Here is a 17,675-nt window from a genome sequence, read left to right as displayed (position 1 = left end):
ATGGCTGAAGCTATGTGTGGCCTGCGTGCAGCTCTTTGACGTCAAGCGGCCAGTGTTGGCTTATGGCCTTAACTACCTTGAACTTCTTAAAGATGGCAAGCACCAGCCTGGTGCCTGAGGTTGTTGCCATGCTAATTGTGACATAACATTACAAGCTGATAATGCATCTGTGCACACTGGCAGTGATACACATGCTAAAATAGTATCACCCACCTGCCAAGAGGTGGCATACTTTGCTAGCTGCTATGCATTCCTGCCCGGGGCAGTCTTACAGCAGCAACACTTACACTTTGTCAACATACCCTCCGAGGTTGGGCACTGGCAAGAAACATTTATCTGTAAGCAAGGGCGCATTGTTGATAGCAAACAACGTATATAGGCAAAATTAATGACTCAGCTGTCAGCCAGCGTCAGGTTCAAGCTCTAAGCTGTTGCCGGCTGGCTCCCGGCGCTTGTAGGGGTGGATTCGGCAGAGCAAGGACCGGTCACAGGCAATTTAATGTCCTCCTGTCTTATAGGCAACTGCAAGACCCTACCTGCACATGCGCATCACTTTATCATGCGTACACGCACAAAGCAAAACAGACCACCCATTGCTGCTGCTGCATCATTTCTTGCATGCCTCAAGCTCGGCCTCTGCCACGGCCAGCACAGCATCAAAGTCCACATTGCCATAGCGGGCCCAGTAGCCGCACTTGTTCCACTGTGCGGCTGGAAATGCTGAACTTGACAGGCCGTGCAGGATGCGTGCAACAGCGCGTCCAGTCAGCTGTGCTCCGACCTGTCATACAGCATGTGATTCGGATGTCAGACACATGATTGACACCAGAAAAACATGACATTTGACGTAAGCAGGAAATATCGGATACACCACGCACTGAGTCATATGACTTATGTCCGCTGCAACAATCCTTGCAAATAAGTGAAAGGTCTTGGGCCCGCCCAGTCCAAGGAAATGTTGAGGGCCACGTGCCTTTATGGAAGCACTTTCGCGCAGCAGCATGCGCACGTCCTTGGCCATGAAGTTGCTGGCGGTCTCAAGCGGCAGCCCCTCAGCCTCCTCTGCCTCAGCGCTCTGCCCTGCCCCGCTGCTGTCCTCCTCCGCCTCAAAGTACTGCTTCGCAACATCTCTGATATGGTGCTCCTGCAATCAACATACAGTGACTGCTTAAAGCCAGTTCCCCAACAAGTACTTAGAATTGGGAGATGTGCTCATGCACCATACTGCAGGAAAACCAGTGAGGAGCATGCGCTTACTTGGGAAGCCTGATTTGGCTTCGAGGCAGCCGCAGCCAGCATTTTGTATGTGGTGTCCAGGCGGCGCAGGCGGCGGCGGCCGATCTCGGTGTGCCTTGCGGCGAGCTCCTCTGCCAGATCCTCCAGACAATCAGGGCGCTTCACCACCTGGGCCAGAAGAGAGCGTCAGCATTTGTAGGTTTCTACCAGAGATACTGTATGTGTCTTTCAAGCTGCTTGCACTTGCAAGGCCTGACTGCACCCCCAGCAAGCCGTTTGCAACTCAAGGTTGCAGCTCAAACTTCAGCAATTGTTGAGGAAGGCACTGCAGCTCCATAAGAATCACCATGGTTAAAATTTCAGATGCTCTGCTCCGGAAGCAGCTGCTGCTTCAGAAGAAGTGACCCTGCATGCATTGTGAGACACCATGCTTCATGAGCATGTTAGGACCATCGGAAGCATGGCGAAGGAGATTTAAAATGCACCTGGAAGGTGAGGGTGGATTTGCTGTCCACCTCAAAGCGCAGTTCGTCTCGCCGCGCCAGTGCTGCCAGCTGCTGCAGTAATACTGACGGAGCCATCCCCGCTGCATTCGCCCACCTGACACAGCGACACCAGCCATTAAAGCCATCACAACCACATTTTGTCCTCTTCACACACACCTATTGACCCCTCCTCTCGGCGCCAACAGTGCGTTAAATTTCGCTCTTCAGGATCAGTCCTGAAATTTCTGGCTATGGAAAAGTGCTGCTGATATCCAGGTCAAGCTGATACACAGCCGACGCTGAGCTCATGAGCAGCACAAACAGCAGCGCCTGCGCCTCAAAAGTGCTGGGAATTTTGGTGTCGAAAGAACTGAGGCACTGAGTTGGCTAGGTGGTGCATCGTAGTGACAAGGTCACTGACCTGGCCATGTGTACTGTGTAGTTGCCGGCACGGGGCTTGGGGCAGACGGCTAAGAGGGACTCCAGCGCGGGCTGCCTGGGCGCCAGCTCCTGGCAGGTGCTGTTGAAGAAGGACACCTTGGCTGTGCGCCCCACGGACGACAGCACCCGCACGTATGTCTCTTTGTGCGCCTGCATTGGATTTCACAGTTTCAAATGTCAGTCTCTCTGCAACGAGTTTCTTTCATATGGAAGCATCATCATAGCATGTGCATGCATGTTTGAAGCTGTCAATATGGTGTTGTGATTTAGAGTAGCTCTCTTAACCAGGTTCCTGGAAAATTCTCCTGTCATGCCTAACACACAGCGTTCACAACCTATGTCTTGTCAGGAGATAAACTCAGCACTAATGCAAAGTGAGGTCCAGGGGGGCCTCGAAGTGCTCAGCACACCTCCAGGTAGGTGAGAAGCGTCTCCATGACCTCGGCCTTCATGTCCAGGGAGCAGGCCAGCTCGTCAGCGCCCAGCACAGCATAGCGGCTGCCGTCACCCTCTGATGCCTCCCCCTCAGTCTCATCCAGTACAAAGACGGTATCCAGAAACTGCAGGACGGAGGCGGCGGAGACGGCGTCTGAGTGGCTCAGAGACCGCAGCCGCCGGAAGTCTGCATCGTCCAGGAACAGGTGGCACAACGCCTCGCTGCCATCCCTGCCTGCCCTGCCCACCTGCACAAAGCACGCCAAATAAATGTAAAACAATTTTATGGCAGTGCTTGATTTCGTCTGGATTTTCTACCACAGATACGCTCTGAGGGAGCACGCTTCCCGGAACATGCAAAGCAGGGAAGCTTGAAGACAGGCCAACACTGCACAGGAAGTCTTGCCATAGAGAGCTGAGAGCAGCAAGTCTGCCTTGCACCTGCTGAAAGTTGTTGAGAGGCAACTGCTGCCTTCTGCACAGGATGTGGCATGTGTCATTGAGTGCAGAGACATTGAGTGCAGAGACATTGACAGGTCCTGCAGGACATTATGATGGCACAGGGAGGCGCAAGCCCTAAGAGAGAGAGGGTGCTTGCCTGCTGCACGTATTCCTCCAGGCTCTGTGGGAGGGTGAGGTGCACGACTGCCTGCACACCGCCGGCATCCACGCCCATGCCAAACGCCACCGTGGCAACCACCACACGCAGCCGCCCCTTCCCAAACATGTCCTGCACGCTCTCGCGCTCCTGCATGCACACAGCGCTCCGTGCACAGCCTAATCGCACTCACAAACTCTGAAATAATCACATCACATGCACACTTTGCTGCATGCAAGAAACCTTTCAAATTGTGTAGTGGGTTCCTTGACATCGTTTTATGTCTTAATGAGTTGCCAAGACATACTCAAGCCACCCTGTCATGCAAGCCTGGATCTTTGCAGTACAAGTACTTACGCCAAACGATTCAGCACTCAATATGGTGATTAACAACCTACCTTGAAGTGCTTGCCGGCATGGTAGGCCGCGGCAGGGATGCCGTGGGAGTGAAGGTGCGCAGCGACCTGCTCTGCCTGCATCTGGAAGGTCGTGTAGACCACAACAGCCTTCCTGTCGGCCAGAGCGCCCCCTGGCCGCAGCAGCTTCAGCAGCATTGCCTTGAAGTGGCCGGCCTCCGTGCCTGCGCCGGTGGCAACGGACACCTTTCAAGGGAGCTTTATTCACCTGAAACCACTGCAGGATACCTGCCGCATTTGGCTGAGCCATATAATACAATATATGAATCTCATGGCATACCTCATTGGGACCAAGCCATGCAGAAGTGTGCAGTCCTGTCCATCGTCACAGAAGCAGACAGGCTTTTAGGGTGTTTGTATTGAACTTGAAACGCTGACTATGTAGACATGCAAGCAGCTCATTTTTGGGCGTGTCGAGCTCACCTCCGTTGGTGTGGTGCACGTTGAAGCGCAGGTTGTCCCTCAGACTCGCGTCGCGGAAGACGGCGGAGGGGGCGATGCCGAGTGCTTGCACCATGGACGCCTCCGTCGCCTTGGTGGCCGTCGCCGTCAGCGCCAGCACCGCCCGGCAGGGGATGTTCTCACGCAGCATGCGCCCCAACCGGAAGTACGCCGACCTTCACCGCCACACATCAGGTGTCATGATAAGTCAAGTCTCTTAATGGTACCAAATTTCATGGAACACTAAGATAAAATGTAATGTGCAGCAGGACGCAATTCAAGGATAGCATGCTGCGCTGATGCGTGGTGACACTTTGGCAAAGTGGAAAGAGCCTAGAAGGAAATCGATGCATGAGGGATCCATGTCGAAGAGAGGGAGCGCACCTGAAGTTGTGCCCCCATTCAGCGATGCAGTGGGCCTCGTCGATGCACACCAGAGGCAACGGCATCATGGGCGCGAGCGCAGACAGCAGGCTGGGGCTTCCCATGCGCTCTGGCGCCACATACAGCACCCTGATCCTCCCCTCCTGCACCAATAAATTCTTCCACATTGATATTTTACATCTCCCAACCTCTGACCTTACATGCTCTTCCATGCTGTGCCTTGACATCGCATGCACAACACATCATTCAATGCAGCATCCCTGTACAGACCCAGTCCAAGTACAGTCTCGTCAATGTGCAGACATCGAATGAGAGCACTGCATTGTATGTTGTTACGCACCCGCACGTCACGGAGCGTCTGCATGGCTTGCGCGGCCTGCTGGCCGCTCCACAGCATGGCTCCGGGCAGGCCTTTGGGCAGGTGGGCCAGCTGGTCCTTCATCAGCGCTATCAGGGGGGACACCACCAGCACCAGCCCACCACACAGCAGAGCCGGGACCTGGTAGCACAGCGACTTCCCCGCGCCTGCACATAAGCCGTCAGTCCCTCAGTGTTGCCACATCCTAAAAATCTTGGGAATATCACAATATCCAAACGATACAGTGCATGCATAGAGACATTGGTCCATGCAAGAATTTATACATCCTAATTAATTAGATTCTATTTCACATTCTAATCCGATTCTTCCAGGCAGAGGGCAACATTGAGGTGGGCTTGTGCAATGAGGTCTGCCCACCACTAAAGACAGACGCTCCTTGAAGAAGGACGACTATGAGAGAAGGAAGTGAGCACCTGTGGGCAGCACGGCCAGCGTGGAGATGCTGCGCAGCACAGACTGGATGACAGGCAGCTGCAGGCCCCGGAAGGCGGCGAACCCAAACACGCTGTGCAGCCTCTCTGTGAGCGCCTCCTCTGTCATGGCTTCCTCTGCCAATTGCACAGCCGCCGCCGGCACTGCCAGGGGCGGCGCCACCGGCACTGCAGTCTGCCCCGCTTCCTCTGTGCCCTCCTCATCCAACTCCCCCTGTAGAGAGAACCATTATCACGTCATACAAGTTCTCAAGTTGGCTTATCTAGAAGACTGTCCTGAGCGCTTCTTGCCTCTGATGGGCATGCTGTCTCCTGGTTTCAGAAAGTGCATCGCTAATTGCGTTGTTAGTATGCAGATTGAGGGGAGATGTACTGTGGAATGGAAGCCTGACAAGCTTGAACGCAGGCATGCAACCCCATGCCAGGCAGCAAAATTGAGAATTGCGAAGAGTCTGCCGCACCTGTGCGGCAGGGTCGGGGAGGCCAGGGCAGTTCTGGGCCCAGTGGCCTTCGGCGCCGCATTTGAAGCATGCCCTGGAGCGGTTGCTGCAGCCCTCCACGTAGTCAGCCCCCTGACCTGCCTGCGGAAGCATCCTGTACCAGCAATGGCCTTCAATGGGCAGCCGTTTTCTTAGAGTACATGACAGATCTGTGCCTCTGGGAATGCTTCACACTGTGCACGCATGTACTTCAGAGTACAGAGGCTATGCTATGGTTGTCATGGTATGTGTGGCTTAAAGGCACTGTGTCAATTCTAACGATAGCCAAGAGAGACCACTGTAACTGATTTCCTGGATGGCACTTCCCAAAATAAGGCATACATGCGATTTATTGAAGGGATCCAAATTCAAGTCACCAAAGTTGAAGTGCATGGGCTTACTTTGTCTGGAAGCGGCCAAACCGCGAGAAGCGCTTCTTGCCAAACTTCCGAGCTCCCTTGCTCTGGAACTTTCCCTTCGCGCTAGGCCCCTAAAATTAAAACATGCATTGATGATATTCCAAGTGGGGCTGCTGCCAGCACCATTCTCACCTCTGTGTATAGCATGGAAAGCTCTCAAGTCTCTCAGAGCTAAAATGTCAAATGTCACGCATGCCTGGGCAAGAGTGAGACTACCTTCAGATTGATGCGGACAAAATTCTTCCTCTTTCCAGCCTTGAAAACGCCTCCCGGGGCCTTCTTGGCACGCAGGGAGTCTTGCTTCCCGGCCGCCTGACCATGTCCATGCTCTGATTGAGGTGCACATTCCGAGGGACGTGAGGCTTCACCACTCTCCAAAGTCTGGCCTGCACCCTGCAGGCGCTGTTCTAGATCTGCTTTCCTCCCAGCTGTGCTCAGTCCCCGCTCTGACAGCCTAAGAGGCACAGAAAGCATCAATCAGCTCTCCTTAGAAACACACATGCTCTGCCTGCAGATGATTGGAAGGCACGTTGATGGTGATATGTATCCACTTCTTGATACTGTATTGTCATTCATTAAAGCATTGAGTGAGAGCAGCACCGTGCTTTCAACTGCGCCACAGTGAGGCTCTTCTGTGCCACAGCAGGGCCCTTCTTGCCCGATGGCCTCGCCCTCTTCGTAGCTTGCATTATTGCTTTAGGCTTCGGCTCACTCTCACACTCGCTCATATCTTCACTCATCTCACTGTCTGCGTCGCTGCTTAATGCCTCGCTGCACACCAGGCTGATATCGGAACCAGAAGACTGCGTTTTGCGCTCTGTCTGCATCCGCTTCCTCTTTAGTGCTGCGCCAAGTTGCCGATGCACATCCCTGAAGTTCTCAAGCACGGGCGCTTGGGCTTTCCTGCTGACTTGCTGTGTTGAGGGACCTTCCACAACAGTGCACTCAAGCGGAATGTCTCCAGCACTCACACAGCGCCCACTGCTCTCTGGTGGATCTTCCTGTCCCCTGTCGCTCTGCTGCATGGCGGGCTCCTCTGGCAACTGAGGAAGAATGGCCACTTCCTGCTGCGGCTGCTGCTCTGGCAAGGTGATAGCTGCTTCTTGCTTGTCACTGTTGCTGACAACAGTAACCATGACTGGTGATGGCTCCACTGGAGCCGCGGATGGGGGCTGTTGACCCCTAGCAAGCGCTGAAAAGGTGACCTGCAATGTCAGCAACAATGCTTTTTACATGGATTGAACACATGAGTGCAAAACACAATTCATACAGCAAAATAACAGCAGAAGAATGACAATGCCAAGAGTAGGATGCAGTTTCGGGGATTGCACCTTCCGCTTCACAGCCCCTTGCCGGACCCTGGAGGGGCTGTGCTGCGCAATTGGTCCCCTCGATTGCAGCAGTGGGCTCCTCAGCACATCGCACAACGGTGATTGCACCGCAGGCGGACTAAGTAGCCGCGCGTCGTTTTCTGCAACACACACAAGTGTAGGCTGCTCAGGCCTCTGCCACCTGGTCAACATTTGCCTTCATCAATGAGCATGGGATGTGAAGCCTCGAAGTGTACCGTTGTTTGGAGCTCGTTTTCTCCTCCGCTGCTTGGGAGGGCTCTGTATTCCAGGGGCTCTTGGCAAGTCCCTGAATCCGGGGCTGGCCTTGCTGGGCAAAGTGCTGCTCGGCTCTGAAAGGCGTCTTGTACGCCCATTCTGGAAGTCATCATGGAAGAGGGGCACTGCAGGATCTGCAGCAATGGCAGATGTGAGGAAAAATTCAGAATATTGTAAGGATTGAATTTTGAGCATGTGCACAAGCAACTCGAAGGTTTGTGTACAGGCAACTCACCGAGCGCTGAGGTACATTCAAACTCTCTCTGTGACCTTGTACCCTTAACGGGTGTGTCTGATACGTGTGAGTCTACGGAGTAGGACCCTCCATGTGTGTGGAAGCTGCCTTCTCTGTTGTCTGTAGCCACAAGACCTCTGTCAAGGGGTCCCACACCAGAAGAAGCTGCTGTCTTTTGTGGGCCCGTACACTTCCGTACTGACGCGAGCCATTCGGAATATACAGGAGCTGCGCAGCCAATCCATGTGTCAAATTCCTGTGATTTGCGAGCTTTACTGCGAAGGTAATGCAGGTCAGCTGGGGTAACAACCTAGGTCAGATGGAATGCTGTCTGGTGTAGGCAGCCTGCCGCCATTTTCGTCTTTATAGTGCTTCACCCACTGTATTAGCAGCCCCGTGGTCGCATGTCGATTTGGTGCCATCCACGAAAACCAATTTCAAGATGGATGAGCTTTATTTCTCAGGTGAAAGAACCAGCTCCAACAAGTCCACGCTACCACTTTGAAGGATCGCTCAACAAATAAAGTGCTTTCGATGATGTTTAATACTTGGCTAGAATTTCTCGCAACTGTGATTGCTTCCTTCCAGCTGTTTCGGCAAATTTCAAATGCCCCTTCTCCATTTGCACAGCTCCCCTACGGAATCAAAGTCTGATCGGTGCTGCCAAGATTAAAGCAGACAAAGCAAACGCATTTCATATGCCGGGAACTCAATGAGAGGTCTCAATCACCTCAATGGTTGTTGGCCAGCCCTTGCATGAGCCTGTTTGTAGAGGTAGAACAGCATCATCTCTAGGTGGAGGCGCAGTTTGCCGTATCTATGATCCTAAGAGCCGATCTTTGAGAAAGCGGACTCTTGACAAACGTTTAAGTACTCGCTTTGGACGTTCCAGCACTAGGCCTTCGGGCATGGCACTGCAAGAGGCAACACAGCCAGGCATCAGTGCTCGCATAAGGTTGCCAACAAGCGACGACATACGCATCACGGCTCCAAACGTGGAGCTCGAGTCATTCCCTCTTCACCTGACCAAGCAATGCCTTCTCTTCTTCTACCCAGAAACGGAGGCCCTGGCAAGAAGTGTTGCTGAGACAAGCCAGGGAAGGGTGGAGCTAGGAGACATCAAATGGGCGTGAGTATTCGCCACCTTGTATTCCCAAGCTTCTAACAATTGCATGCATAGCACGCCATCAGCTGAGATCATAGCACTAAAGCTCTCCTTGGGTGCGCAGGAAATTCAATGATGGCTTTCCGAATGTGTTTGTCAAAGATGCGACGCGAATCAGGAATAGGCATGTGGCCTTCCTGGCATCCTTCCAGGATGCAGCCACCATCTTTGAGCAGCTGTCAGTGATCTACCAGCTGCCGCGCATGTTTGTGGGCTCTTTCACTCTTGTGCTGCCATACTTCCCAACAGGCACTGCAGAGAGGGTGCGCTGCTCGCTGTGTGATGCTTCTGTGTTCTGGGATTTTTGATTTTTGTATGGAGTCCCTGCTGTGCTTTGTAGATCAAAAGGAGTTGCATGGGATTGAAGGGGGGATGGACTCTGCCTTTTCTCGCAGGTTGAAGCTGAGGGGGATGTGGCAACAGCAGTGACGCTGGCCCGGATCTTATCCAACATTCCGCTGTCCCGGGGTGGCCCCACAAGTGTCGTCATTTTTGACATACATGCCCTGCAGGTACATTCCTCTTCAATGCATTCTTTCTGGCTCTACTCCTTCAGTGTCCCACCCATCTTCTGCTATTTGTTATGACGTTAGGCATGGTCAGCATACTTGCACTGTCTGGACGTGATATTGCAGCAGGCCTCAGCAGCACTGGATGGTTGAGAATGACTGTGAACCTGCAGGAACGGTTCTACTTTGGCGACACAGTGCTGCCGCTGTTTGAGAGCGGGATCCCACTGGTCCGACAGCGGATGCAGTCGCTGCCGGATGCAGATAACATCACCATTGCATACCCAGATGAAGGCGCCTGGAAGCGTTTCCACTACCAATTTGGAGACTACCCAGAGGTGCGCCCTGGAGAGTTTGACAGGGGTTCATGAAATTATCAGGCCAGCCCCTAGATAGGGCAGGGGCGCTACCTCACTAGTAACTGACTCTTCGGGGTGTCCCTGAGATGCCCAGAAATGTTCAGGGGGTAACGCAATGTCTGTGGACCTGAAATTTCTGGATTTTGCCGAACTGTCAAGATCTTTTCTGGAGCGCAGCTGCCAGGAATTAGCAGGAATATGATGACTCGTTGATCCGGACTCCTGGGCTCTCCGTGTGACCACGGAGATGCCTGTACCGTGTGGTGCTCATGCTTGCGGGCTGTCCTCACAAATGTCGCCGACATTGCAGACATCATTCAGAATGAATGCAACGCAAGCATGTGATGGTGGGGGCATGGTGGGAGCAGGTGATATGCACCAAGGTGCGCGACGGGGACAAGCGCATAGTGCGGCTGAAGGAGGGTTCCCCCAAGGGGCGTCATGTGGTCATTGTGGACGACCTGGTCCAGTCAGGCGGCACCCTTATCGAGTGCCAACGCCTGCTCAAAACCCAGGTGCCGCTCTTGACACATGCACCTAATGCTGAACCTCCTGGCTGTTAGGAGAAAGTAATCAAGGATCACCCAAAACACATTACTGAATGGGCTTACTCTCGCTCGACTCCTTCCTCACACATGCTTCAAGTGACTTGGAGTGCAGGGGGTCGCTGTTTAGGGACTGTGCTGCAGCAGTTGCCAATTGTATTGCATGCATTTCCTGCCAAAAGGCAACTGCAGACAAGTGCAGAAATGGGAGGGACAGGACCAGCTCACGTGTTGCTGTGCAGGGAGCGGAGGCTGTGAGCGCGTATGTGACGCACGGAGTGTTCCCCAAGGAGTCTTGGCGGCGCTTCACAAAGGCCAACGGCACAGCCGACGCGTTCAAGTACTTCTGGATCACCGACTCCTGCCCGCGCACTGTGGAGGCTATCCGGGGCCAGGCTCCCTATGAGGTCATCAGCCTTGCTGGCCCCATCACAGCAGCGCTGCAGATCTGATGTGCCCAATTCGCGGCATTGTCACCGCCCCAGATCCAGCGTTTGTAAAATGACAGCGAGGTGTTCAGGCCTCAGCTTGTGGGTCCTGCTATGGACAGCTGGCGGAGGCTCTTAGCGAATGATCACTTTACAGTCTGCTGGCAGAACGAGCGCTACATTGAGCTAATATAACTTGCCAGATCAGGACTCGACGATGCATGTGCACGGAAGCTAGCTCTCTTGGCAGCTGCAAGCGCTTGCAAGCTTGGAGCCAAATGGAAACCCCTGTGAAGTTTAGAAATCCTGTCACTGTGATTACATGTAGACTTTGCAAGCTCTCTGCCAATTGCTCCGCATCTCATAAGTTGTAAAAGACTTTTCTGGAAGAAACTCTTCCGAAGAATCGATCTGTGCAGGTGCATGCATTACAGGTATCCATATTACATGAGTAGGTCATTCGAAGGAATTCCACATTTATGCCACTATATGTTGAAGTCATTCAGCAAATTCACACTTCATCCAAAAAGTGCTGCAGTTCCTATGTCCCTATGTCAGCATGAAGGCACAATGTGCTCGTGAACAGTGATAAATTAACATCTCGAAATGCATGCATTGCTGGACATTAAATCTTCTGACACCTTAATGTCTTACAGCTATCCCTAGCTCTCTATAAGTTCTGCAGGCTCCTTGAAGAATTGATCTCAACTCCAGAGCCCAGATTGGTCCAAATGGAGGGCTTGCTTGAGGATGGGCACTCATGAGGACCTTGGACGTCAGCACACAGTGCTTTCTTGTGAAAAATTGTCAGATCTGGATCTTTTACGGCATGTGCAGGTCCTCGGCTTCTGCAATTTGTTGTGCTCAGTCTCAGGCGTTGATCTCGTCATCGTAGGTGAGGCAGCCGCGGATGAGGCGCGCATCAGCAAGGGCGAGGGCGATGTCAGCGACGGCCATGCGCAGCGTCACACGGCGTTGCCTCTCCTCGCGCGCATGCCCCAGCCCCAGCAGGCCCATGTCCGCCAGCGTGCTGCATGCCGCGCTCACCTCCGACGGCGCCAGCGCCTTGAACGCCACCTGTTTAGCCAACAATCAAATCTCTTACTGGAGCTGTCTACATGCACACATCATGAGATGCTGCTGCTCTTGACAAGCAATCAACTATCTAAGGAGGTGCTGACCGAGGACTGGTGCGAAGAAGGTTCTTACAAGGGTGAAATTGATTTTGATCGGCAGCACCCAGACAGTGCGTCAACCATGTTGTTCTAAAGTACTATCCTCTGACAGCAAACAAGGCCCATGATAAGTCAGGTTGGTTAGACAAAGGCATGCTGCCAATGCTTTCTGAGGTCACAGGCCCTTGGTAGAAATGAAATAGTGTACTGACTGATGGGCATATGATGGCAGGAAGAAGGAGTGTGGGCTCACCTTCTTGCAGAGGTCTTCATACGCGGAGTGCAGCTCGCCCAGGATGCAGTCATGCTTGCGCTGCAGGCTACCAGACCCTGTGCTGGCGTCCGATGCAATGGACAGCCGCCTGGACATGTTGATTCTGCCGGGGGTCCCGACGCCATCCGAGAACCCAAACGACAGCCGCCGCTGCATGCACCGACCACTCTATATCTCAGTCCAGCCCAGGAGCATTTGCATGATCAATCTACGCGGGCCACTGCATGTTTATCCTGTGTTGTATAGCATGCAGCCGCCGTTCTTGTGCCCTTTCTTCAAGACACCTGAGAAGAGGGATTCTGACAGCAGCACTCAGTTCCAAACGGCACTCGGCAAGCCTTGCAAGACAGGGGCACCTGAGAGGGGTGCAGACTCGCTAACCTTTGCGATTCTATTTGGAGAACTTGCAAGCTCAGATGTGAGCAAGGCATCACCTTGTTGGAGGCAGACATGGGTGTGGAGCAGCCGAGGCCGCTGAGGCGGCGGGAGGGTGTTCCCTTCAGCGGCGTCTGCACACTGTTAGCTGAGGCGTCACCGATCAGGTTGGCAGCTGCGCAGAGCAGCAGCTGCTGCTGAGGTGGCAGCCCCTTCACCGCCAGCACCGCCGTCGAGCCCCCACCTGAACGCCATAGAAATTTTATCAGTTCTTCTGTCATACTTTCGTCTTAAATATCGCTGCCAGAGCAACTTACTGTGGAGGCATTACTGGGAATATGCAGACTCGGGCACAGTGTGACACAGCAGTGGGAGGGGGCAAGGCTCACCCTGCAGCTGCGAGATGGACTTGAACATGGGGTGGATGCCGACTCTTACAAGCGGCTTTTGTTCCAAGGGCGCCTCGGTGGACTCTGTCATGTCGTCACCTGCATGCATGCGATGTTCCCCAACTTATCACACTTTTGCACCCATACAAATCACCCTAACGGGGCAAAGCACTGCCAGATTGATACACAGGGGTTGCACACAGGATGGCTGAGCGCACCAGGCTCAGCTGCGGCAGCTGTCTCGGTTGCTTGTTGGACCACAATGTCAATTGCAGCCGCGCATGCGTCCAGCACCTGCCGCATGTCTCCAGACCTAGACGCCGTCTGCATGCACCAGCACATGATTCGGCCTCACCCTAATCGCAAGGTAATATATTATAAACTTCCGGATGCAGGACATTTGGCAGCCTTTCCAGGTTGAATGCAGATGCACCTTGCCCCTCTTGCCCCCAATTTGAAACATCGCGGAATTGCAACAACAAAATTTATATTGCACACTGTCTTGAACTCATTTCTGTCTGCTGAATGGCGTGTTGATGTGTGAGGGCAGCAGGTCAGATGGTCAGGTTGTGAGAGGTGAGCAGGATGAGCCACCTTCTTGGCGACGAGGCGGATGGCCTGGGGATGGAAAACAGGGCCAGGAAGGGAGGCGAGGCGCTGGTGCAGAAGGGCCTCCAGCTGCGCAGCGGAGTAGGAGGGGAAGGTGATCAGCTGCGGCCGGCGCGCTAGCAACTGCAGCCGAGGCAGCACGCGCGCCGTCAGGTCGATCGAGTTTGCGATTCCCACCAGCACCAGCCGGCAGCCCTTCAGCTGCACACACACATCCCCCACAGCTTCTGTTAGGCCACAACTACTGATTCTTGTGTCCCATGCAGTGCTCAAACAAAGGGTGCTGGCAGGCCATGCCTTTATTAATCGATTTAGTACTGTGACAAATGTGCAGGACGGCCGGTCAGGTTGGCTGACAGTGCATAAGGGGCCCTCACAGACTTGGGTGCTCATATGCAAGTCACATGAACATCAATTCCAACTTCTGTGCAGGCGTACCTGTGAGAAGAAAACACATGGAATTGTTGTATCGGATCTGGGCTAGCATTTCTGCCACTGTGCGCAGATGCATATGGTTGAGAGAGGGGAACTGCAACAAAGGAGACGCACAGTGGCCAGGGTGAAGAGCTCGTAGAGGACGCTCTGGTCCTGCGAGATGAGCTGGTCCATCTCATCCAGCACGGCCACGATCATCCGCTTTGAGCGCTTGCCGCCCACGATGCTCGACCGGCGGCCGCCCATGCTCTGCCGCCGATCCGCGTCCGCCAGAGCGTCCTGCTGCGTCGCGCCCAGAGCTGCTCTCAACTCCCTCATCACTGAGTCCCCACCGGCGCTGCTGCCTGCCCCTGCAAAGAGAAGCAAAATGCCCCTGTCAGTCCCAGCAATGCAATTGCCATTAGCACCTCACTGCTCTTAGCATTCAAACAAGCAAACTAAGTCATTTCCGAGAAGGCAGTAGCAGAGAGTCACATCTCAGATCTCTCCTTGCAACACTATGGGGGCAGGCTGTACTGCACAGGAGTCACTTAGTACAAGCAATCTCCTGGCAATGAGCATTGGGACAATACTGTGCTTTGTTTGGGGTGCTGACGCCGCGGTACCTGGCTGGATGAACGGGTCTGCGCCGTCTGACTGGGGCTTGAGGGGAAGCTGCGCGGCCGCCTGCACGCCGTCTAGAAGCCGTGCAAAGACGGCCTGCGGCGCCGCCAGCGTCATGCAGTTGATGGACAGCGGCACGGGCGCCCCCTCGGTCGCCCCGGCCATGTCCTGGCAGCAGGCCCTCACCACCGCGTGCACAGTCAGCGTCTTCCCTGCAAGAGCCCATTTCCATTAGTCAGTGCTGCCGAGGACTACTGAAATGATGTGACCTCATCGACTGAAACATCCTTGGCTAAGTATGGACCACGCGTGGGCTCCTGACATCCTCACTGGAAATGATGTACTGATTGGGACAGGAGCTGGGGGTTCAATGACTGCAGAAGTGCTGGTGGTGCAATACTGTGATCAGCGGTTGTTATCTAAGGCCTTGACTGCAGTAGAGGGTGTGTTATAGGATGGATGGCGGCACCTGTGCCGGGCAGGCCGCTGACATAGAGGGAACCGCCCTCGCCAGCCAGCAGGCACGCCCTCAGGTGGTCGCTGAGGCCCTGCACCTGCTCCTCCCGGCTGAGCGGCCTGGCCCCCGGAGGGGCGTATGACGTGTGCAGCACGCTCTTCACCCTGTTCACCTGAGGCAATTGCCGATGTAGGATGTCAGTTAAGCCGTAACAGGTGGAAGCCACACATGTCCCTTGAAATAACATACATGCATGTGCAATGTCATTGAGTAATGGGAGCAGGGGACTCTGCTCTCCTGATCTCAGCAAGTAATCGATGTTGCTAGATAGCGCGCCAGATGTGCAAGATGGTCACCTTCTGTGGATCTCTGGGATCAAACCACCTCTCATCCGAAGCTGAGGTCCCTGCCTCAGAGCCAATGCGCTGCAGTCCAACTCCTGCATTGGTTCAGAAATTGGCAAGTTGAAGAGTGTTGAGGCAGCATGGGAGAATCAACAATCCATCAAAGTCATAGAAGGATCTATTACAAGAGCATGCATAGGAAAGTAGCGGACCTGAGTCTCTTCTTCGCCTGTCTGCAGTGGCTGGTGTCTTGGGCTCTGCTGCTTGTGACTTGTTTTGAATCGGAGAGTGTGTCTGTGCTGCGCTGCATCCCTGCTCTGCTGTCCCTTGCAAGCTGATCTTGCACTTCAGCTGAGGCAGTGGCGCGGGATCTAAGCACTGTGAGTCCAGAGCGCTGCACTCGTCTGCAAAGGTGACTGACTGGCACTTCTGTTTCTTTGGCCTTGGAGGCAGGTCACAGGCTGCTTTCCTCTTGACACCTGATGATGATTTCAGCTGTTGGATCTGTCGCTGGAAATCGTCTTGCTGCTTGCCAGGCTGTGTCTTCCCAGGAGTGACCTTCCCCAGTCGAGAACACTTGGCTGCATGTCCCTGTGTCAGGGTACCCCCAGCTGCGAGCCCCTTATTCTGGTTTCGCGTGGTGGGCATGTGAAACGATTATTCCCTGCAATGACCAGACATCTGGACTCTTCAAGAAGGGCACTTTTGACTTCGAGAGTGTGCTTAAACATGATTCCAAACAGTAAGATGGGGAAGATGGCTGGAGGCAGGGTCACTCCACCTTGCAGAATTTAGGCTTTGGGATCCGCAGATGTGTGAGATGTATTCTTGCTCAAAAGCACGCCCTTATTCGTGGATTTCAGGACGTTAAATACTCACATCACTTATTCTTTTGGTTTTATTCAAACGGTCGAGTGGCCAAACTAAGTGTGCCTTGTGGTTCTGCGATGAAGGGTCTCGTGAGGTTGCAATCTATGGGGCACTTTCAATTCTTGCGTCTCTGAGTGGACGTTGTTGACAAAGTGTTGTGAGACAACGATCTGTTCCCAACGGCCTTTGAAAAGTGGCGCAACCTCCTGTTTTGGCTTCTATTGCGTGGCACTTACAAGTCATCATCACAGTGTCGGAAATTTCTCCGTGACGTGTCTGATGCCATTCCCTCCCAAACGTTTCATCTCCAGGACACATTGGAAAGCATATTGCACCAAATTAAACAAAGCTTACATTTTAAGTGAGGACGCATGAGCGCCGGCCGACTGCTGCCCTCCCAATACAGATCCTTTCTGAGGCTCCTGAATACTTTCAATAGGGAGCAGATCCCGCTTTTGAGGGTGTCCAACATAGCTGTTGCTACTGAGTACTTAGATCCACGTACATCAGTACGAGCAACGTTCAGATCGCAGCAATCCCTCAGCTCTTCAAGTGCAAGTGGATTGCTTGCAAGGCTCGAGGATCAACTTAAGATCCTGCAGCATGCTGAGGATCACACGAGGGAGGCAAGAATCTTCAGACTATGCAGATGTGTACTGTTCCGTAAGTTTCAGCTGGGGACTTTTTGGGGCTTGGCTAACTGGCAAAACCTTGTCACTACTGCGTATGCAGGCGTTCCGAACGTGGCAGAGCCTGATCAATAGATATGGACAGGTGCAACTGTCGCCACTGACAGTGTGCAGTGCCATAGAAGATGCAGCACTTGCTCTGCCCGCTGTAGCATCCGGGGAACCGGCCTGGTCCATTCTAGACACCTTGGAAGAGGCGACAGGTTTAAACCTCTCCATCAGAGACATCTGCAGGAAGCTTGTACCAATGATGCCATGCCTGGTACATCCTGCACTGCATCTGACACCTGCCTGCTTTGGCCAGATGAGGAGAATGGCTCTGAAGCCACATCCAGCCGACTAGATGAGCTGGCACATAGCGTTCGCGAGCAGCTTCCTGCAGAACTGTTCAAATCAGCCCAAGATCTTGGTCTTCCGGCGCATGATGCAAGGCAGTGTCTTGAGCTGCAGTACCTGCACAAGG

General features: G+C 53.6%; 3 protein-coding genes across 3 annotated transcripts; 1 reads left to right on the top strand and 2 right to left on the bottom strand.

Annotated features, from left to right (window-relative positions):
* Positions 1 to 288: 288 nt before the first annotated feature.
* COCSUDRAFT_49276 (ATP-dependent DNA helicase) lies at positions 289 to 6,868 on the bottom strand. Its single transcript, XM_005643088.1, has 16 exons — positions 6,745 to 6,868; positions 6,361 to 6,598; positions 6,127 to 6,215; positions 5,708 to 5,840; positions 5,229 to 5,460; positions 4,777 to 4,961; positions 4,437 to 4,579; positions 4,035 to 4,228; positions 3,594 to 3,775; positions 3,205 to 3,345; positions 2,573 to 2,845; positions 2,143 to 2,312; positions 1,722 to 1,836; positions 1,258 to 1,404; positions 974 to 1,144; positions 289 to 781 (listed from the first exon to the last, which is right to left on the bottom strand). The coding sequence occupies exons 1-16, from the start codon at positions 6,831 to 6,833 to the stop codon at positions 608 to 610; spliced, it is 2,676 nt and encodes an 891-aa protein (XP_005643145.1). The 5' UTR covers positions 6,834 to 6,868; the 3' UTR covers positions 289 to 607.
* A 2,026-nt stretch (positions 6,869 to 8,894) lies between these two features.
* COCSUDRAFT_20575 (phosphoribosyl pyrophosphate synthase isozyme 4) lies at positions 8,895 to 11,016 on the top strand (the record flags this gene model as incomplete). The annotated part of the gene is made up of 6 exons (XM_005643087.1): positions 8,895 to 9,115; positions 9,216 to 9,414; positions 9,547 to 9,663; positions 9,834 to 9,998; positions 10,385 to 10,534; positions 10,807 to 11,016. The coding sequence occupies 6 exons, from the start codon at positions 8,895 to 8,897 to the stop codon at positions 11,014 to 11,016; spliced, it is 1,062 nt and encodes a 353-aa protein (XP_005643144.1).
* An 846-nt stretch (positions 11,017 to 11,862) lies between these two features.
* Positions 11,863 to 15,963, bottom strand: COCSUDRAFT_60260 (P-loop containing nucleoside triphosphate hydrolase protein; the record flags this gene model as incomplete). The annotated part of the gene is made up of 10 exons (XM_005643086.1): positions 11,863 to 12,069; positions 12,421 to 12,591; positions 12,876 to 13,060; positions 13,206 to 13,304; positions 13,424 to 13,529; positions 13,800 to 14,015; positions 14,364 to 14,599; positions 14,855 to 15,064; positions 15,322 to 15,473; positions 15,866 to 15,963. 10 exons carry the CDS (start codon positions 15,961 to 15,963, stop codon positions 11,863 to 11,865), a joined length of 1,680 nt encoding a protein of 559 aa, XP_005643143.1.
* Positions 15,964 to 17,675: the final 1,712 nt, after the last annotated feature.

This window comes from Coccomyxa subellipsoidea (assembly GCF_000258705.1).
Source record: "Coccomyxa subellipsoidea C-169, whole genome shotgun sequence".
Taxonomy (NCBI): Eukaryota; Viridiplantae; Chlorophyta; class Trebouxiophyceae; family Coccomyxaceae; genus Coccomyxa; species Coccomyxa subellipsoidea.
This window is presented reverse-complemented; position numbering and strand designations above follow the sequence as displayed.

Coding starts and splice junctions, on each gene's coding strand:
- COCSUDRAFT_49276 (XM_005643088.1), bottom strand. CDS start 6,833: ATGCAAGCTACGAAGAGGGCGAGGCCATCGGGCAAGAAGGGCCCTGCT. Junction 3,346..3,593: donor ATGCCGGCAAGCACTTCAAG/GTAGGTTGTTAA, acceptor GTGTGCATGCAG/GAGCGCGAGAGCGTGCAGGA. Junction 2,313..2,572: donor CGCTTCTCACCTACCTGGAG/GTGTGCTGAGCA, acceptor AATCCAATGCAG/GCGCACAAAGAGACATACGT.